At 41.2% G+C, this 22,631-nt stretch overlaps 1 protein-coding gene across 1 annotated transcript in view; it reads left to right on the plus strand.

The window, feature by feature from the left end:
- The window catches only part of SCIN (scinderin), a 91,923-nt gene that overhangs the window by 55,885 nt on the left and 13,407 nt on the right, over positions 1–22,631 (plus strand). Inside the window, exons 5-10 of the mRNA XM_019533967.1 lie at positions 12,665–12,757; positions 16,627–16,759; positions 18,184–18,272; positions 19,798–20,013; positions 21,370–21,491; positions 21,682–21,772. Of these exons, the coding sequence (XP_019389512.1) occupies positions 12,665–12,757; positions 16,627–16,759; positions 18,184–18,272; positions 19,798–20,013; positions 21,370–21,491; positions 21,682–21,772 (744 nt within the window). The remainder of the gene's footprint in view (positions 1–12,664; positions 12,758–16,626; positions 16,760–18,183; positions 18,273–19,797; positions 20,014–21,369; positions 21,492–21,681; positions 21,773–22,631) is intronic.

Consider the following 22,631-nt stretch of genomic DNA (forward strand, 5'->3'; position numbering starts at 1 on the left):
AGCCCCCAAGGTCTGGAATAGCCTGCCATTGGAGGGGGTTCAAGCACCTACGTTGAACACCTTCAAGAGCAAATTGGATGCTTATCTTGCTGGGAACCTATGACCCCAACTGACTTCCTGCCTTTGGGCGGGGGGCTGGACTCAATGGTCTTCCGAGGTCCCTTCCAGCGCTAATGTCTATGAAATAACCCCCAAGTCTCTTTCGGTCATGGTGCTAGTGAGTGTAGCATTGCCGAGCCTAGAAGTGTGATGGAGGTTTTTATTCCCAAGGTGGAGCACCTTGCACTTCTCCATATTGAATGCCATCAGGTTTTTATCCACCCACCTTGCAAGCCTATTGAGGTTGGCCTGGATCACCAGCCTATCCTCAAGTGTGGACACTCTTCTCCAAAGTTTAGTGTCATCAGCGAACTTGGGCAGTCTACTTTTGACACCAGTGTCCAGATCATTTATAAAAAACATTAAAGAGTAAAGGTCCAAGAATGGAGGCTTGGGGGACACCACTTGTCACCGAGTGCCACATTGATTTGGTTTTGTCAACTACCACTCTCTGGGTCCAACCTTGGAGCCAGTTCTCCAGCCATCAGACTATGGAGTAGTCGAGGCCACAGTTGCCCAACTTTTCCATGAGGACATCATGGGACATCAGGTCAAAGGCTTTTTTAAAGTCCAAATATATGTCATCAACCTCTTCCCTTTTGTCCAGGTGATGCATCACCTGGTCATAGAAGGAAATGGGATTGGTCAAGCAAGATCTACCCACAACAAACCCGTGCTGGCTATCTCTCAGAATGTTGCCTTTTGTTAGCCTGTCAAGAATGATTTTTTTTTTTGATAATTTTTTTTCCAAAATCTTCCTGGGGATTGAGGTCAAACTATAGTTTCCCATGTCCTCTTTCCTCCCTTGCTTGAAGATGGGTACCACATTGGCCCTCTTCCAATCTTCACGTACTTACCCTGAGCACCACAAGTTCTCAAATATCCTCACCAGTGGCTGTTAAAGGAGTTAAGGAATTAAAGGCTGTTAAATTAAAGGAGTCAGTGACAACAGAGCCAGTGGTTACACTTGGGGGAGTGCTCTCTGGCAAATAATAGCTACTGATAATTTGGAGGAGATTGGGGGAGAAAAAATATCTTACTCTCTTCTGTTAGCTTTGATTCTTCAACCTTGTGCAGTTTTAGGACCATCCATTTTCACAGTACACAATAGCTCAGGCCCAAAGTAAGCTCCTGCCAGACTCCCTTTACTCTTTTTTTTTTTTAGGCTGCATCCAAAAGTAATGTAAGGAGAAACAAGAGGAGTCTTGGCCTCCCTACCCAGCTGGCTGCTAAGAGGGGTACAGAGAGAGTATTACTATCTCTTTTCCCCTTTAGAACTACTTCTATGATGCAGCCACACATTGGTTTTAATTTGGGGCTGAGCCTACAGGGTTTTCAAGTGATTGTCATGAAAGGCGTAGTAACTAGGGGTGCACCAATAAAGATTTTTGGGGTTGATACCGATATCCAGTTTTTCAGGGGACATATCGGCCGATACCAATCCGATTCCCAATACAGCATGGAGAGCTGCCTCCAGCTGGTAAGTCCATTGTGATAGAAGGGGAGGGGGCAGGGAGGGGGCATGACAGTGAGCAGCTCAACCCTCCCCCCACAGTGACGGATGAGACAGAAGTAGGTGCTGCCCAACTGGGGTTGGGCGGGGTGCAGGACAGAGCTGTGGCTTGTCGGGGTGGGGGAGGGTGGCTCCCAGCGCTGTGCTCACCTCAGGAGGGCATGGAGCGGGGGGTGCCCTTGTACCTGCACAGGCAGGGCGGGTGGGCTGGACTTGGGCTCTCCTCAGCAGGGGCCCTTTTTTTCCTCCGGCTCCCCACATATCTGAAAAAGAACTTTTTATTGTCCTTGATGCTCAAAGCTAGTTGGAGTTCAGTTGGGTTTGGAGGGGGGCTATGGAGGGGGCTGCAGTCACCCCAGATTTAGCCATAGCTCCCTCCCAGTGCTGCTGCTGCATGCCTGACACAGCCCTAGCTTTTCCCAACTCAACCCCTTCCTCACCCCACATGCTAGGAAGATCTGGAGCTGCACAAGGTGTGTAGGGGCAATGGCACTGGGAGGGAGCTATGGCAAAGTTTGGGATGGCTGCAGCCCCCTCTGCAGCCTTGCCCTGAGTCTAGCCACCAGTGAGAAGAGCGCGGTGCAGCCCCGGTTCCAGCCTGCAGCTGCCGCCTACCTGCCCGCCCCGCCCCATGAAGATCTGGGGACACCTACCCCTCCCCCCTGGAGTAGCTACAGTGGTGCAAGCTGCCCCCTCCCCAACGAGCCGTGGCTCCATCCCGCATCCACCCCACCCGGGCAGCACTTACCCCTGCCCCTCCCTCAACACAGTGGGGCTGGTGTTGATCTGGCCCTGTACTTCCCTTCCCTCCCCACCTCTCCTTCCACTACAATGGACTCACCAGTTGGAGGTAGCTCTCCATGCTGCAGGGCTCTGCTTCTCACTGTCTGAGTGTTGCGCTGTGGCTGTGCACGCACAAATTATTCTGCATCAAGCCAATTTCCGATGCAGCCAATTTTCTTTATACTGGTACCAGTCCGATCTTGGACCAATGCATCAGTGCACCTCTAGTAGTAAGATCTTACTCATGGAAATCAAATGAGTTACTAATAGTTTTGACTAGGCAATTGGGGAATGCTGCATTCAGGAAGTTCTTTGCTGTCCTAGAAGGAGCTCATAGAAGGAATTCTGACCTATGTGTACCCTTTCTTAGTTCCCCTGTCCATAATGAGAGTATGGTGGGGGTATGATAACTCATCTTTGTTCGAGTCATTTCTCCATAGTTGCTTCCATCTCCCCAGAGCTATAATTTGGGTGCTTTTATTGTGGCCATACAAGGAAGGGGTAGAGTTCTTAATCCCTCACTACTTGTGTTAAGAGCTAGTAGTAAATGATTATTTGCTGTAATGAGATTTTATCTTAATGCAAAACCCTGGAATTGAACTTGGGCAATGTTTATTGTAGAAGTATGTACTCTGTAGCATGCCTCTCAGTTAATGAATAAATAAACTGCTAAGTGCAGGTGAGTCTACAGAGTTTTTGTAATTCAAAGTAAATCTTTTGCATTAAGATTTGTTCTCATCAGTATGCATGAGTGCCTCTCAGTGGAACTAGACCTGTGTGAATCAGGAGGGCATCAAAACCATGACATTAAGTAGTTTGTAATTCCAATATCATTGAGTCAAGTGAGAAAATAAATAACAGATGACTAATCCCGCAGTTTTTCAAAATATATAGAGCAGAAAAATATTATCAAACCCATGTGGCAGATATAACTTCCTGCCAACTTGAACTAACCCATGTGACAGAGCAGAGCTGCCTTTTTTTCTCTTTATCTTGATTTTTGTATGTAGTGATAGATCTTTGAGTTTTCTGAGATAGGACACTTTGGATCACAGCCATAACAAATAGCTCAGTTTCAGTCCAGAAACCTAGCCCAAATTAGCAGTAGTAAGGAGAAACACAGAGTACTAAAGTTAACAAGTTCAACTCTACAAAACTGGTTCTGTTGCTGTGGACTGCCTTAATTAACTTTCACCTGACCCATTCTTTCATGCAGTTCACACTTCCTTGTTTAGGTGTCCTTTTGTTCAACTCATTGGTCCAGTCAGCTTCTCAATGCCCCATAATCTTTGTGTTCCCATTAAATCAATATCTACTTTGTTAGGATCCACTGCCTGCATTTCAAGATGTAAAACCTCTATTGTTAGATTTATCTGTTTTGTGAAGATGTATTTGTTCAAGGTTCTTGTTCCTGGCATTTATGCATGTAACCTTGCTCCTTTTATTTTTTTTCCTCCTCTTCCCTCTTCTATAACTCTCACCTTTTATTTTATTTTATTTTTTTGGTTTGGCTTTGTTACAGAAAGCCTTGTAATTTGCACCATCTAGAATGGTGGTAGATGCACACTGTGGGCTTGCCTACACAAAGACACCGAGGATGGCTAAGGGCTTGAACACGCACCAGAAATTACCATATACGAGGTAAATGAGGGTGCAGATTCTTGAAAGGCCTTATCATGTACCTCATGTTAACTGCCTTGGTTGTACCCCCTCTCCTAAATTGCAGGACCTTTCACTGAGGGGTAAACTACTATGGATTATCTTTAATTTGCCACAGGATACAGGTGTGCAGATGGCACCCAACAGCAGGGCAGCTAACCACAAACAATACCACTTGTACAAGGTTGAGTTGCACAAAATAGCTGTGAAAAACAAAAACAAAACAAAACACGCCTCTCCTACTAAGAATCCACAAAAATCAAAACAAATTCAAAATTTAATTAAAACCTCAAACTGTGTCTTGATCGACAAAGTCATTGACATCCAGCATTTTTCCAAATGCTAAACCCCACCATCCACAGACCTTGTTGTCTTCAGGGCAACCCCCTTGGATTCAGTGGTTCCTCTCCTGTCTTCAGAATGATGCAGGTGGCTTCTACTCCATCCCATTCACAGTAAAGGAATCCAGGATGCAATTCCTGAGCCAATCTTCAAGTATTTTCAGGGAGATCACATTTCCTTTTGTGTGTCAGCAAGATAAGTAAAGGTCTATTAAGCTCCGTAGAATAGTAGTTGTCTTGTTAATGACCCATACTCTAATTAGGGGGCCCAATCCTTGGGGCTGCTTGGGAGTTTTGCAAGATCAGATTGTTGAGAACCTGGAGCATGTCTGCATTTTATTTAAAAAATATTCTGTGATTCGGTTTACTGGTTGCATCTTGAGCTGCTTGTTACCTGACTGTACCAAATTTACTTTTTTCTGAAAACTCTTGCTGGGTGTGGGGAGTAAATGATCAAGATAAAGAGAGAGAGGTGGGGAAGGAGAGAAAGAAAATCTGTGTGTCTGTATGTGCATGTGTGTGTGGTAGCTATGTCTAGGGTGGGTGAGCAATCTATTGAGATTATTGTTATTTACTGACATTTGAATACATCTACCTGGGCAATGCAGTGGATATGCTAAAGAGATTGTCTGAGCAAAGAACTAGTTTGCTTGAAATATCTCTGCAGGTAGCTGAATCTTAGGTAGGGTAAAATTACCAGAAAAAATAAGCAATCCAAAAGATACATAGGTATTCATAGAGAAAACTGTGGGCAGAATATGACGTAAACATGATTTTACAGTGGGAGAATGGAGAGTGAAGTGTTGGCTTGACAGCCTGATTGACTAGGGTCAGAGAAGGTGAACTGAACTGAAAAAATACCATGCCTCAGTTATCAAACCATGATCTGCACAGGACACTAGAGCAGCTGAATGTGGCCCAAAGAACACTTCAGAGTGGCAGCGGAATGAATTAATGATTTTTTTTATTTATAATTTATTTATATATTATTTGTGTATTTCCTCTCCTGTTGAGTAAAGAAAAATGGTTCATAAAGCTTGTGCAAATCCCAGCTCTTTTGGTGCCTGTACATAAGCAGGGGGGCTGCTCTGATGCACTGTAGTTCATTTCACTCCCCACAGCACTCACCAACTTGTTCAGATACAGTGAACATGGCAGAGAGTGGCACATACCATTTGACAATATTGAAATACTGTCACCCTACACGTAAGGAGTCTGACAGATTAGCACAGGACCCAGGGTAGCATGCATGGGGTTGAGCTCTGGGAAGGATCTATCTGCACCCTAAGAGTCTACCTAGAAATGCCAATTCAAAGATAGTGACTGTTCAGATTCTGAAAGAATCTAAGGAAGATCAGGCCCAGTGGTTTAGGATGTCACACTGGTGAGCATCTGGTCAGATGAAGCTTGACCAGATCTGTGACACAGGTCTTACATTGCTAGCTGCCCTGCCATAAATTCCATTATGAAGCCAAGATAACCAAGAGCCATACCATTCTGTTTCACTAGAACTCACCATTAACTTAAATTATTTCATTAGGGCTCTCTGCTGAGAAATCAGTATCCTTTAGCTAAACCTTTCTCTGCCGCTGCTATAATAACCTCAGTGATGAGTAGTTTTCCATTTGAGGACCCACGCCGAGAAGAAAACGAAGCAGCGTGAGGAATAGCAATCTAACTAAGCATAGGCTAATTTAATTATACAATCAAATTCCTGCTAACCTGTTATCTCTGTCATACAAAAGTTTTAATAAAAACTTCACAATCTTATTGATAAAATTGTCACTCATCCTAAATTAATTCTAGCCAGCTGGCTGTGCCAAAGGACTTTTGTTGTCATTTGCAGTTCAGAGAAGCAATAAAGGAGACAGGACATGTGTTGTATGCTATTGTCAACACTAGATTTTAATTTGTTAGGGAACTGGGTTTGTGCATAAGTTGAAAATGGTTCCTGTTAGCCTGAGGTAAACATGATTTATCAAGCCTTGAAGACCCAGTATAAACATTTTATGGTTGTTTTAAGTCTGCACTTACGCACAGATTTTATAAAAGTACAACTATTTTAGTGAAAATATTACTAAAATATTTTGTAACATATTTTACCAAAATATTTATACTGGTACAACTGTGTGTCAGGTACTGTTGTAAGGTCACTCTGAAGAGCTGTTACCTTCCTGTTTAAATGCTGTCAAAGCCTATGTCACTCTTATAACTTCTGTGTCCCTGGGTTCCTCCCCTCTTCCTGTTCAAGTGACCATTTATACCATTATAACTTTATACTAGCATAATTTATACCAGTAACAGGGAGAGTCAGTAGGGCTAGTTAGTAGGGTGGAGCAAAGCTTCGGATGCTGATTCAATTCAGAAAAGATTTGGCCTGATTCGGTGGCCAAATCTCCAAATCCAAATCGAATCAGGGGACCAATTAAAGGTCCAAATCGATTTGAAGCTCTCTGAATCTTTGGAAAAGATTCAGAGAGCTTTGATCCGGACAGTCCCTGCCTGCTGCAACTGGACTCAGAGCTGATAAGTAGGAGGTAGGGGAGAGAGTGGTTTTTTTGAAAAAAACCCCAGGACTCACCACTTCTGCAGCAGCCTTGGCGCTTCGAGGGGCTCTGCAAGAGCCCCCCATGTGGTGGGGGGCAGCAGGGATCATCCCCCACTGGGCAGGAGCAGCGAGGCCTGAGGTTATCCTGGTTTTTTTTTTTCTTAAAGGGCCAGAGCTGGGACGGGGGGGGAGGCGGGGGACAGTGGGGATCACCCCCTGCCCAGCAGCACCTGGTGAGTTGGGTTTTTTTTTTTTTTCCAAAGTGCTGGGGGCTGGGGTGGGCAGCGCAGCCATTGCCGGACTTGTTAGAGTGGGCTGGGGATGGGTTTGTGTGATTTGGCCAAATCAATTCGGAACATGGATTCGAATCACTGAATCAAATCACTGTCCCCCGAATCGTCTGAATCAGAAGCAAATACTAGCCGCTTCGCAAAAGCCTAGTAGTTAGGTGTGTTAGTCTGAAGTCAGGGAGAAGGCCGGCTAGAGATGCACCTCCACTGACTGACTAAATGAGAGATGAAACCATGGCTTACTTCAAGGATAGTGGCTTACTTTAGGATGGCAGTGGAAACTATGCTGCTTTCAAAACAAATTTATGTCACATAATATGCAGTTTGCACAAGGGATGTTTTTATGTGGATAAAAAACAGCTTATGCTAAAAAACTATAGTTACTCCTTTCCCCATGAAGGGAATGGCATCCACCCTTCTTCCCTTCTCCCATCTAAAGTCTTCGCCCCCTTTTCTGTTGTTTTTTTCCTTGTATAGGGCAGCATAGAGATGTTATAGACCAGCTGAATCAGAGACGCATAAGTTTTCATGAGCAAGATGTGTCTGGTGAAGTAAACTCATGCTCACAAAGGCTCTGATTCAGTTGGTCTATAAGGTGCATCACTACCCTACCTTATATTCATAAAGAATTGGACAGGTTCTCATTCCTTCATGGGGAAAGAGAATAACTGAATTTTTTCAGCATAAACTTTTTTGCATCCCAATAACAACGTACTTCTTGTAAATGGCATATAATGTTACTTCAATCTGTTTTGAACACAGCATAGTTTCTACTGCTATCCCAATTCCATTGCATTTTTTCATACCTGGATTGGCCTTTCTGAATACCTGTGTGTCAGGTACTGTTGTAAGGTCACTCTGAAGAGATGTTACCTTCCTGTTTAAATGCTGTCAAAGCCTATGTCACTCTTATAACTTCTGTGTCCCTGGGTTCCTCCCCTCTTCCTGTTCAAGTGACCATTTTCACATGTATATGATGGGATTAAACATAATTGTTCTACCTAGTATTTAGCAGAAGTTATAGCTGCTGTTTTCCCAGACTGGAGAAAGGGTATTTGGGGCCTATAAGTTTGTGAAATATCCACCCCACCCCCATCTAAAAGATATAACCAGAAAAACATTGCTACTTGTAAGACTCGGGTATGTCTCACTGTAATTCCAGCTTGTTGTGAGTTTGCCTATCGACAGTCCACGGCAGCTACACCCAATGATCGATCCCATTTGGTCCTTGGGGGGTGCTCTTGTCTGGGGAAGTCTTATCCTAACAAGCGTCAGTGAAAATGCCACATCTCCAGGAGGCTATGACAGCATATCATAGCCCCCCTTTAGCCTCAATGCCACTACCAGTAGCAAAACTAAAGCAAGATTTTGGAGGCAAAAATAGTTCCCATCTATATGGTTGGATGAAACTGTGTGGTAATCATGCACAAACAAATATCTGTCGCTGTTGCATCTTTAGCACAGTTGGGTTTGTATGTAAAGAGGTCTGTTGACAGTACTGCACATGCCCTATGAATCAAAAGAGAAGTATTAACATGAGTGGGAGAAGATCTTACAGTAGCCCTTCATTGTTCATATCGTGATTCTCAACCTGGAGTGTTCTGAGACTTTAGGTGTGCTATGGGGTGCCACTCACTGTTGCACAAGATGAACCCAGAAAATTAAAATAGGAATTCATTGCATTAAAAAACAATCTGTTCTGTTATGGTCTTTCTGAGTTCTTTGCAACAGAAGAATTCCTCTATTATGTTTACATATTAAAAAAAAACCAGGTTAAAATGAAGAGTTGAGTTGGCATTTTTGGAGGGGTGCCTCGGATACGAAAAGATTGAGAAGCACTGGTCTAGACCTTCAAAGATATTTCAGTTTTATACAGCCTCAGATATGCACCTTGTCTGCTTACGTAAAGAAACATGTCTGCTGTCTCACCTCTTGTCACTAACCCAAAGGTCATAACCCATCACAGGCTCTTCAGCTTTGAAGCCTGCAGTTTAGTATGAAAGCATAGGAAGGGGAACATATTCAAAGCAGTTCATGGAGATGTTGCTATACACTGGCTTTCATAAGTCATTCATCTGTGTTGTAACACACTACTCAGAAAATGTATGCCCACTTATTTTAACTGCCTTTACATTTGCAGCCATAATCCAAGTAGTGCTGACTTCTAGCTATTAAAGAGCACATGGGAACAACTCACCTGTTTCTGTGTTTTCAGCGAGTTAGAAATTAAATACTTGAAGTTAACTTGGTTCAGTTGCATCCACCAAGGCTTTGCATCATTTTGTGTTGCCAAGTCAGAAACTTCACAGATGGCTGATGACTTTTATTAAATATTTATGATATTTTTTGTCCAAACATTTTGTAACTGAATTCTTAGTGCAGCTTCCCTATTATCAAATATTGACAGTCATTTAGCCTGAGATTATGTCAACAAGAAGCTTTTTTTAAAATTTGACTATCCATATGCTTGATTACATAGATATTGAATCAAATATTGAGCCCACCAAAGAGCAGCACAAGTGGGGCTGGGCAGCCAGGTTAACCCTTCCCTGCCTGCTCCTCTGGGGCAGATAATGCAGGAGCTACAAGTAGGTGGGAAGAGTGGTGGCAGGAGGACAATGAGCCTGAATCAGGCTAGCCGGGGTGTGGGTTGGGTTGGGTGTTTACACTAGAGTATAGCCTAGAGTGGCTACACCTAAGTGCAACATAAGCTGGGTTTCATAGATCAGAGATAATCCTGCCCTGGAGTGGCATTACTTTGAGCCACATAACAAATATTTATCTGATAGTCTCCAAAAGTAGGGCCTTTTGGAGTATGCTTACTATCTATTTATTTAGTACATAAGGGCTGCTTGTAGACGTTAAAAAAAAACAAAAAAAAAATGACGGTTTACTTAAATTCCACATGCCCCCGTTCTGAGCCCAGCACATGCCAAGAAGAGGGAGTGTTAGAGGCAGATTAATGTGTGGGGCCTGGGCCCAGAGGCCCCCACCAATCAGGTGGACATCCTGACTGTAGTCATCCAGGGTGGGCAGTGTGCACCTCCTCCCCTCTGGCCAAGCCAGGGCTAGGGGTGGGTGCAGAGTTCCCTGTGAGTGGTGGCAGCTTCCCAGGACCATCTGCAGCTGTCTGAGTGGCCACCAGCTCCAGCATCTCTGGGACAGGATGGGATGGCAGCTCTTAGCCCACCCTGCTGAGGCTGACAGAGGATAGGTGGGCAACCTGGAGCCTGTGCCCTGACCCTGGCTTCATCCCCAGCCTGCAGCAGTGCTGGACCACAGCCCCAGCTGTGTGACACCTACTGTGCAGAGGGGCTGAGTTGGGCCAGGGCCGAGGCCATTTTCACCTCAGTGGTACTTGTGCCCCCTGGCTCACCCCAGATGTACCAAGGAGGCTGGGCGGATCCAGCCACAGCCCCCTGGTTAGGGAGAGGCAACCTGCCCTCACCTGGTGGGGGGCCTCCAATAAATCTTAATCCGCACTGGGCAGTGTGTTAGTGGGGCCGGGCTCACCCAGTATCAGTATAGATTGGGTACTTTAGTGGAGCTTTTTTGGTGCCTTTATCGAATAGCTGATTGATATGGCTTAGTTAAAAGCACTAAAAAGCCCCACTAAAGCACCTGATCTATACAGATGACATGGATCCAGGTTGCAGTAAAGAACTTCCAGTAAAGTGTGATTTTTTGGGGGGGTTTTTTGTGGGGGGGTGATTAATATCTGCAAGCAGCCACACTGGTTAGTAGCCCTGTGAAGATGGAAAACTAATATAGATAAAATGGATAACACTATGGAGCCTACATATTTATTTTTTTCTGCCAGTCTTCACCACAAAATTTAAAGGATATTGGATAACTAACACAATAGCAATAAAGAGATAAGAACTTAGACTAGGAAAGGGAAAGAACAGGTCAGAGACAGGATGTATTTGGTAATTTTTTTCAAATTGATCGGGACTGAAGAAATTTACCTTTGAGTAAATTTGAAGTAATCTCAGAACTGTTGGCAGATATCTTTGAGAATGAGTGGGGGTTCCAGACAGATGAAGAAGGTCAAGCCTCCCTTTAAAAATGGGGGGAAAAAGAGAAAGGAGGAGAATGCTGAGAAATACAGTTTAGTCAATGTAACTTCAAGGTGATAAGAAATAGTCAACATAGATGTGTTATGCATAAATCACGTGAAACCAACCTAATTTCCTTCTTTGACAGAGTAACAGGCACTATGGGTAGGGAGGAAGAAGTAGATGTGCTATGTCATGACTTCAGTGAGGCTTTTGTCATTGGTTCACAGATTTATAAGCAAACTGGGGACATATAAGCTAAAGGAAATGACTCTCAGATGATGCACAGCTGATTGGAAAACTGTCCTGAAAGAGCAGTAATCACTAGTTTTCAATCAAACTAAAAGAATGTAACAAGTGGAATTTTGTGAGGGATGGCCGTGGTTCCAGTATACATCAATATTTTTATTAATGCTTTGGGTCAAGCAATAAAGAGTACACTAAATTTGTAGACGATACCATGCAGGGAAGGCCTGAAGGTACTTTGGAGCACAAAATTAGAATTTTAAATGATCCAGCCCTTGGAGCTCTAGCAAATGGCCCAGCTTTAGTGCAGGAAATTGTACTGGGTGCCTGTTGCCAGGTGCTTGCCATTCCCTGGACTTATAAGGAGCCCAGTCCTTCCTTTTGCTGAGCACTGGGGCTGTTGTATAAAAATAGAAAATTCCTGAGCTATGTGTGCTCCCTTTGCCCCCCCGCTTCCTATCTCTGGCTGACGGCTCAAAGCAGCCATGCTCAGTTGAGTTCTAGTGAAGCTCCATGGAACGAGGGAGTTTGTGGGGGGAGGCACAAAGCATTTTGGGATGCTGGAGGACTGCAGGTAACTTAAAGTTGGGAGGGGATCTGGGACAGAAGTTTGATAGACTGGTTCAACCTAAATCAGTTAAATCCGATACTACATCCATCCAGGTTTATCTTAAACCAGCTTTGGCCATTTTGAAACTAGTCTGTGTGTGCTGCACTTCTGTTCTGTTACGGGTGTAAACTGATTTCCAGTCACTTTTGTCTTTGATTGCTTATGTGCAATTCCTGTCCCTAATCACAGAGAGCAGTGAAAATGTGGGGAAAAATAAGTTGTTTCTTACTTGTTCCACAATCTTTCTCTCTCTGAACAAATTACCTTCTTAGCTTACCTACAGGACTTGACACATGGGGAAAGACTGTCTGTAGATAAGTGACATACCATACTGATACTGCTGCTGAAAACATACCTGTATATTTGCCAACAGGCTAGTCAGCGCATGGGTGGTATATTTGATTGTTCATAGTTATGTACAGAGTTTACCAAGACTCAAAGCATTAAAATACGTAAATATCCTTACCAAAGGAGTCTGTGTTGCCTCTGCAAAAATTCATGTTCCTTTGGTATACAGGTTCTGGGGGCCAAACCATCTCTTCCTGAGGGTGATGAAGATGGAGATGAGACAGCTGATATTATGAACAGAAGAATTGCTAAACTGTATATGGTAAGCAATTAATTTTCCCACTTTTGCAGCTAGATACACTTGAAATAACAACAGTCATATATGCAGTATCTTTAAATCTGCTACATTCTGGTTTTAGGCCCTGAATCCCAATTGTGTCAATTTGAACTCAGTGAGCCAGAGCTTCATAAGGTGTTAATCACTAGAACTCAGTTGAATTCAGTACAGCCATATTTTTTTTACATTGTTTGGCTCAGAACTTTTTTTTTTTTTAGCAAAACTATGGCCCAGAGCCAGGATATTGCATCACTTGGGAGACTTTTATAACATGTTTCTATTATGGTTTATGAACTACAAGACATGGGTGGAATGGTTAATAACTTTTAAATTAGGTTTTGTGAAATATTTTCAAATCAAGAGCATGGCTTTGTCATGATTTAGTTACTCTAACACAATTTAAGATGTACTTGGTATTTACCAATGAAAATCCTGAAAAGTTTGAGTGTGATGCTATTTGCTTTGCTGTTCCTTCCCCATAGGAATTGAAGGTAACTGGCTTAATGTTAAGCCGATAAAAATGCAGAATAATTACCAACAGGGAGAAGGAGTTAGGGTGAAATTGTGGCTCCATTTAAATCAATGGGGATTTGCCATTAACTTCAAAGATGCTTGAAGGAGGAGGTGATGAGGCCCAAGAGTCTCAGCAATTCAGTAGGATCTATGCAGCCTATGGAAGAATTTACTTATTTTTTAACTCTGAATCATTCATAGAATAAAATATTTGACTAGCAGGTAGGAAAAAAGGATTTATTAAGTTAGTTGCAAGAAAAGAAACCAAAACAATTGCAAAGATATCAGGACAGCTCCCTGTGTTGTCACCTAATATCCTCTCTTAGATACTGTTTTTGCTTAAAGCATGGTATTCTTCTAGAGTTTATTATGTTATATAACCTATGTAAAAGTCTACAAATATACTTCCTTTCCCAAGTGTAAGGATTAGAAGAAGAGTGTTTTTTCTGGAAAATTTTGGGGAGTATTTGGAAAATATGCAATTGTCTCCTCTTTCCAAATATTCTCAAATTGAGCTTTAAGAATATTTCAGTCTGTAAGATGAGTGAATTGTTGTAACAACATTTTGAATAAGTTATTCAAAATATAGGGATATTTACTGAATACATTTTACAACAAATCATGTGGGACTAACTAATAGAGAGCCATCACTCTTCGTATATGTCATAGCAATCAGTGATAGAGTTAATCAACATTTTTCTTTCAAAACTTTTTTTGGACAAGAAAAATGGGCTTTTTTGACTATGAATAAATGAATTCTGTAAATTGTTGTTTAATGGAAATTTTTAATATTTTTTTCAATGTCACAAAAATATTTAAAGATTAAATATCCCTCTTCATTAATAGTTTTGTCTTTGATTTCTTTTCTTTATTTGGCCACTTAATTAGACACCTATAATTATTTTGGTTTATTTGGAGGAGGGGAAAGGGTGAGGCTTGAAAAGTTATGAAGTTTCAGAACTTCTGGAATAATGATAAAAATGATTGTTTTCAGTTGTGTGAAGAGTGAAATGTATTTATAAGACCAGGTCTATTCAGCACTGAAATCTAGAATCTCTTGTCTCCTTTAAACTTCTATGGGGATAGAAAGAGTCCAGAATTCAATGCTGACCAAAGTTGGACTTATAAACGCATTCCACTCTTCCCCTAACTGAAAACAGTCATTTTTAGCATTATTCCAAAAGTTCTGAAATGATTCCTTCATGATTTCTTGCTGTGTTCCCTCTCTCAAAACTATGTATATCCAGTTCTTATTTATTATTCCAGCCCTGTAAAAACTGGTCCATGCTTAACCTTACACTTGGCGAATACACACTCACATCTTTGCAGGATTGTGGACAATTTTAGTAAAACGTATGAATATTAATTATGAACAAAGTAATCTTATGCAGTGTTCTACATGTATTTAAATAGTAATGAGCTAGCTATCATAAAATATTCTGGTGATCCTGTGAACTCTTCTGTCCGTCTGCTTTCAAATCCTGCAAATACATCTCTTAATTCAGTTTTGTGTGTGCTGGAATATAGTGATGAAAAATGATAGTCAAATCTACAGCATAGATTCATTATATAAATTTAAAATTTGTATCCCATTATGATAGTTAACTTAGGTTTGAATCATGCAGCTGTCTGTCATGCCTTCACAATGTATGGTTATCACATAACCTAGAAAAAATATTGAACTATTTCAAATACAAAGGAAAGATCAGTGGAAGAATGGCATATTTAACCACATTGATAGAGTTGTTGCTAGCCAATCCAGCAATAAAGGAATGAATTTTAAAAGCCATTAAAAATCATCTCCTTTTTATGCTCTTGCAAATAATGACACCTCTTGATAACTGTGGGTGTGAATCAATAGCCAGGTTGCAGAGCAGACCTAATGTAATTATTTCTTATGACGTGAGAGTAGTTCATGAGTAAAGGTATTTTATTTATGAATCTTAGGGTTGGACACATTTATAGTTAGCTCAAAAGCTGTAGTTCAGGACACGATGAGCCTTTGGCTACAGGAGGAATTGCTTGTGAGATGACGAGGCCCAAGAGTCTCAGCAATTCAGTAGGGCCTATAGGGTGCATGGAAGAACTTATTTTTTAACTGTGAATCATTCATAGAACAAAATATTTAACTAGCAGGTGGAAAAAAGGATTTATTAAATTATCTGTAAGAAAGGAAACCAACCACAAAAGTAATAACATAGCTCCCTCTGTTGTCTGTAAAGTGAAAAGAATCAAACTTTTAAAAATCCCTTTAGCTGTCACTACTTTTCAGTCACTCACAGATTTTATCAAGTCATTTCTAAAAGAAAGAATTCACGAGGTTGATATCATATACTTGGATTTCAGAAAGGCCTTTGACTTAAAATTGGGAAAATGCGGCCTCAACTACTTTACAAACCAGTGGCTAGTAACTGGCTCCGAGATAGGACTCAGAGAGTATTAATGGATGGCACTGAGTGAACATGGCAAAAGGTGAGCAGTGGTGGCCCTCAGGGTTTAGTACTCAGACCAGTGCTTTTGAATGTGTTCATCAATTATTTGGATTCAAATGTTAAAAGTGTTCTGGAAAAGTTCACCAACAACACCAAATTTTGGGGGGGGTGCAGTCACGTTTGAGGACAGGTTGGGGATACAGGCTGACCTGGACAGACTTGCAAAGTGGGAGAATCAAAACCTACTTATCTTTAACATGGAGAAATGAAAAGTGCTTCATCTGGGGAGAAGTAGTTCACACCACACAGGCTTGGCGGTGCTACACTTGCCAGCACTGCAACTGAAAGAGACCTTGGGGTTATAATTTACCAAGGAATGAACATGAGACTCCAATGAGATGCCATAGCTGGAAAAGCCAGTAAAACATTGGCATGCATCTACTGATGCATCTCAAGCAAGACTGAGGAGGAGAAGCTGAAAGTCATGTTAGTGTTCAGCCTGGAGAAAAGAACTTAGAGGAGGCTTGGTGGCAGCCTGTAAGTGTATAAGGGGCATACATCAGGGTCTGGGGGAGCATCTGTTCACCAAGGCACCCCAGGGGAAGATAAGAAACAATGAACACAAACTGCTTGAAGGTAGCTTTGGATTGGACATAAGGAGAAACTTCTTCATGATTTGAGTGCCTAGGGTCTGGATCAGACTTCCCCCAGAGGTGGTACAATCACCTACCCTGGAGATCTTTAAAAATAACTTGATGCACACTTTGCTTTCATGTCCAAGTTCAGGGGGCTGGACCTGATGATCTCGTGAGGTCCCTTCCAGCCCCTAGCATCTATAAATATATGAAAATCTATGAATTTGAGAGTAAAAGGTTCAGTTGCTTAAATGTGAAATTACTGCATTATCAGGTATCAGATGCAAGCGGGTCCATGAAGGTATCAGTCGTTGCAGAGGAAAATCCATTCTCGAGGGCTATGCTTTTGTCTGAAGAGTGTTTCATTTTGGACCAGGGTGCAGCAAGAAAGATCTTTGTGTGGAAAGGTAAGAGATGACTTTGCTTCTCGGGTATTTGGGAAGTTGATGCATAATCCTATACTGCCAGGACTTGGGAAGCCCACATAACACACATCAAACACATGGGAGAATAACAGTCCATGCACAGTAGCCTTTAAATCCCGTCTCACATGAAGTGTTTCCTCAGGTTCATCAGTAGATAAAAAAATGTTGCTCAGATAAGTAAAGGATTTCAAGGACTGGTTCCAGTCTACATTTCATGGGTATATTCTGCTTGTATATCATAGCATGTATTAGCTCAAAGCTTAAGTTCTATAAAGCATTTATGAAAAAGTATAAAGAACTTGGAAGAGGCTCACTTATCAAATCATTACAACCAGAGACAAAATCCAGAGACCGGATGCTTAATACTGAATATATACTGTATTCACACATGCAGTACTGCTAAAACTTCAGACCCAAATGTAGAGTGCAAACCATGCTCAAGGTAGTATATTGAGAATCACTTAAAAACAAACGTTTATCATTATTTTAACAGTCCCTTTTTTTGTCTTCCCCTTATAAACATTCTTCTGTGCCAACTTCAGAGCTTGCAACAGTGGAACTTTGATGACAGCACATTTTCCCTGTAATAGCATGCTGCTGAAAAGTCAAGAATATTAGAATATCTCACAGCTAGCTAGAGCTCCAGCTAGAGCTAATGAGTAGTGTTCTCTGTTTTCTGACTAAGACATAATTCTCAACAAATTAATTGTGGCACTTGCATTTCATTTTACTATGTGCGGTAGCAAATCTCACATCAAGTCAATTGTCAATCTTCTGGAGTCAATCCGGGAGTTATTTCAAACTTGATGACAGAAAAAAAAATCATCTGCAGAATGCATAAGTATCATTCAAGCAGAGAAATGTTTAGGAGGGCTGTATGTCTGCCCATGACATACTGTTCCTTGCATCCTCACTTTGCCATCTTGTGCTACCAATATAATAAACTATAACCCTTATTAGTCACCAAGTCTGTTGTCTTAGGCTGCTTTCTTGTATTAAGGCTCCAGCAGAATGGCTTAGGAAATTCAGATGTGGCCTTTGGGGTAAGTAGTGGCATGGTGGAGAACAGAACCAGTCTACAGTACAATCCCACAGAGTGTTTCAGGGGTATTAAAAACCTCTGGCTGAACAAGAAGCAATGGATAGAGACCAGTGGTAGCAGATGACATGGCCAAATATCAGTGCAAACAAATAAGCAAGTGATCAACTAATTTTGCATTTGCTTTCTAAATCAATACAAGAAATATAGGCAGTTTTACCTGGTAAGAGTGTGTTTGGTTTTTCGTTTGTGTGTTTGTTTGTTTTGTTTTTTACTAGTTCTACTTTCACTTTTTAGTTTTATAATTATATAAGCTTGAGGTAAGAGTAGGGTTCCCTCTGTCATCTTGTCTATATATTTTAATCAGGCAAAGATGCTAACCCACAAGAGAGAAGGACAGCCATGAAGACTGCTGAAGAATTTATACAGCAAATGAATTACCCTGCCAACACTCAGGTATGAGATGTTTGTGAGATAATACAATGAGAGACTGAAAGATTCTTTTCAATACTGATGAATTATTACATATGCACATTGTCTAGTAATTAATTTGGCCAGTAGATTTGTTCAATTTATAGATCAAAATCATTTAAAAAATATGCCTAGCAGCACTGATGCAGGATGTTCCAGTGTTGGCTTTCACAGGGTGCGTCTACACATTCATTGATGTGCTTTTGCTATTGTACATTACTAATGTAATGTACATTCAGTACTTCCATTGTGACATACTAGAAAAGGGCACATTAGCCTATTTTAGTGCACATTAGGGAAAGCATATGGTTTTTTAGTGATGCTTTAATGTGCATTAAAATAGGCCAATGCTCATTGAAGCACACATGTAGATGCACCCACAGTTATCCAAAAGGCTGGAGACATTTGCACAAGTTCAGATACTTAAATTTGTGAGTCATATACATTTGTTATTCCTCATTTAAAGTAAGGCAGTTTGTTCAATCTTTCCCACTCACTGGACATGTCTACATGAGATGCTACATCACCATAGCTATGTGCTATGGTGATATAGCATCAGCAGGCACAAACTGTGATGACAACACTACAGCAACACAGAAATGAGCTCCTTGCTATAGTGAATTGCTACAGCAACATAGTGGCTAAAAATAACTGCGCTGCCAGGATGGTGCAGTAACAGTTGTTACTGCACCATCATTTAGTGCTTCCTAAAGGAAATAATACACGACAGTGCAGCAACAGCTGCACCATGGGGGCATGTGTAGACACACTCGGTATCTGGCTTCAATTCTATATCTCATCTTTTATTAACAAAATAAAAAAATTCAGGTAATACATGGAACACCCCCTCCACACTCTAGCCTAAGCTTCTTGTCTCAGGCATCAGACTCCAAGTGATGTGATGTGGCCCATTCCTTCCTAAGGAACTCCTTTGCGAGGAAGTAGGGTGTGCATCAGAATTCAAAGAAGCCAACCTAATCTCTGATAGGAGCTTGGCTCCGTGGTTGAAGGCCCATTGCTAAGATCTCTCTTTTCCAGGATCTTACCAGGTCAACAACCCTTGTGTCCACTGTATATTGTAGCTGCTTTCATGATTTTTTACAGTGAAAAGGAAGACTCTGAAATAACTAGGGCTGTATTTATTTAGAACCTTATAAATTATGAGTGAGGGTTTCAGTTAGATTTGGAGGTAAATAGGTAGCCAATATTCAATGGTAAGACCTGATATCATCAGTTCTTGATCTTGGTTAGCAGATGTATTGATTGGTGCTACTTTTAATATCTGCTACTATTCTGTCTACCTCCAGATAAAGGTAATATAATCTAACTTAGAGGTGAAATGAGCATGGAACACAGTAGTTGCATCTCATTTGAGAGGCTCTCAAAACCAATAATAGTAAAGCAATTACCTATCAAAAATATTCCGCTTCACTCTATGCTGCACAATTTGAAAGCAGTTGTATTAGTAAAATAGTGACTTTCCTCCCTCATCCCTTTTCTTTAACTTCAGATTCAAGTTCTTCCAGAAGGAGGTGAAACTCCAATCTTCAAACAGTTCTTCAGAGACTGGAAGGATAAAGATCAAAGTGTTGGCTTTGGGAAGGTATATGTCACTGAGAGAGTGGCTAAAATTAAACAGGTTGAATTTGATGCTACCAAGTTACATGAATCTCCACAAATGGCTGCACAACACAATATGGTAGATGATGGTTCAGGGAAAGTGGAGGTAATGTGTCTTTTTTATTACAATCCAACTCTCCTGTTGCAGAGTTAAACTACTGTACGGTGTTACTGTTTGTTTTCTAAAATCAGCAGCTTTATGCCTCAAAAGCATTTGAGGGGGGAGTGAATAAATCCCTGTGTTAGTTTATTATTCTGCAGAGTGTTTTGATGCTCATGGAAAATGCCATATCAGTAACTTAGTACAAATAAAAAAGTAGAATGGTTGTTCTTATTAACAAATTTTAAAAAAATGCTTTAGACATGAATCTTATTTAAAAGAAACATTGCTCCCTTCCCTCTACTTGCAGTCCAGAGAGTTAAAGTATATGGGTAAAATCCTGGCCCACTGAAGTAACTGAAGCCAGCATTTCATTCACTGTAACGTTTTCCACTTTTTCATTCATTTTTCCTCCTCCTGCTTCATGGCTTCTGAGGCTTGTCACAGAAGCAGTTGCTTCTACTGCTCTGCCTCAGGTTCTAGGTTTGAATAAGGGGTGACTTCATGAGGTCGTGCACCTTTTTATGTTGTTGGAATCCATGTGGGCATACAAATCCTTTGATCACAGCCCCTATAACAGAGATGTAGTGTAGGATACTTGGAACCAGCTTAACTGGTAGGCTGACCAAGATAAAAATTCTCCTTGTTCCTTGTGTGGAATACTCACTGCTTGAGATATCAACTTATTCAATAACTTTTTTTAGTCAGCCACAGCTTAGGTCTTAGACATGTTTCACTAGTTTTGTCCTTGAGCTATGATGAAAGAAAGGACTTAATGGTTTAATATAAGTTATAGGCAGGGATTTTTGCAGGTGATATCTATTATTGGACCAGCTTTGTAGTTGGGAGGGACATAGACAAGCTTTTGGGTACTGCTATACCCTTCTTCAGGTCTCTAAGGAAAAAAAAAAAGTAGACACAGCAGATTGAAATAGCTGATAGCAAAGTTCCAGGTATTTTGATAAAAACAGGATATAAAAGATATGATCAGGTAGCTAACAGATGAGAGATGTAGTAAGCAAGTGTAACCTGCAGAGAGATCAGTGGAGACGGGATATTGAAGATCAAGTGATGATCAAGCTGTTGAGGCACAGAAACAATATTGTTAATTGACTCTGTCACTTTTGGTTGGTTGGCAGGGTCCCATTCAATGCACAATGCTTCAAACTGCACCACTGCACAATGCTTCAAACTGCTTCTCTTAAGATCATCTGGTATTTTCTGATGTCAGCTTAGTTAAGCTGATCTCAAACAGAAAACAGGGGTTGCTCAAGAGGGAAACACATGATGTCACTTAACTATTTCTCTGGTGGCTGGTCCTATGAGTTCTTATATTTTCCAATGTTGTCTTTGGTTTCCTAGATCTGGCGTGTTGAAAGCAGTGGCAGAATCCCTGTAGATCCTGAGACATACGGAGAATTTTATGGTGGTGATTGCTATATTATACTGTATACTTATCCTAAAGGGCAGATCATCTACACGTGGTATGTTCTGTTCACACTACATTGATCTTCACTCCATAGATACTATTAAATTCTGATTTTGTGAATAATGCTACTGAAACCAGTGGAATTACTCATGTTTAAGGGCTGCACCAGGTATTTTGCTTGGAAGATACACTTTGGGCTACTTTGAAACTGGACTTCAACTGTGTTTCTTTCTGTTTCTTCCTAGGCAAGGAACACATGCAACAAAAGATGAATTGACAGCATCTGCTTTTTTGACTGTCCAACTTGATCGGGCACTGGACGGACGGCCAGTGCAGGTTGGTGTTTTTCTGATGAGTTTAAGCAGATGTGCCTTATTCCTTTGAAGGGGCTGGTCAATCTCTCTGACTTTGTAGTAGCACTGTATTTTAGGTCACACTGCTAATTTTATCAGGGCTTTGTTTATAAGTGAGCATAAAAACAAATCTACTTGCATAACCTTATTTTCTTCTTCCACATTAGCTTAATTTAGAGATGAAATAAAACAAAAGTCCTGTCTGTTAGCTTTCTACCATCTTTTTCTCACTAATAATTCCACATATTCTCTTTCTTGTCTTGGGTTGTAATATTTGAAATTTATCTTACTCTATTTGCAGGGTACCACGTATAATACTAGCTGGGTGATTTATGTTTTTCTATCTCATTATCATTAATAATCATCACCACATTTTTTTTACCTAATAACATGAAGAGGGTAGCTATGGGACACATTTCAGGAAGTTCTATCTTCCTTTTACTCAGATCCCACATAAAAAAGTCCAGGGTCATAGTAGTGAAGGATTTATGTCAGTGATTCTCAACCAGAGTGCTGCCACATCTTTTGAAGGATCCTGTGAGATGTGAAGAGATAAGCAGATAAGCCAGGCTCAAGCTTATTCTTAACTGGGAAATACCCCACTCCTACTGCCCAGCCCTTTTGGCTGTTTCTCTAAACAGTGGAGGTGGTAGGCTCTTACAGGTTTAGGACCTAATGCATAGCAGATAATGTGTACCTTTCCTCCCTTCATACTTTTCACACATATACAACCCCTAGGCTACAGGAAATCAGGATTACAGTGTGCAAGGAAAGGCAGAGGTCTGTGGCTGCTGACAGGAGTGGATTCCAAGGGACAGCCCAGCCCTTGTGACCTGCTCTCC

Source organism: Crocodylus porosus, unplaced genomic scaffold, assembly GCF_001723895.1.
Source record: "Crocodylus porosus isolate Cpor-Errol unplaced genomic scaffold, CroPor_comp1, whole genome shotgun sequence".
NCBI classification, from domain to species: domain Eukaryota; kingdom Metazoa; phylum Chordata; order Crocodylia; family Crocodylidae; genus Crocodylus; species Crocodylus porosus.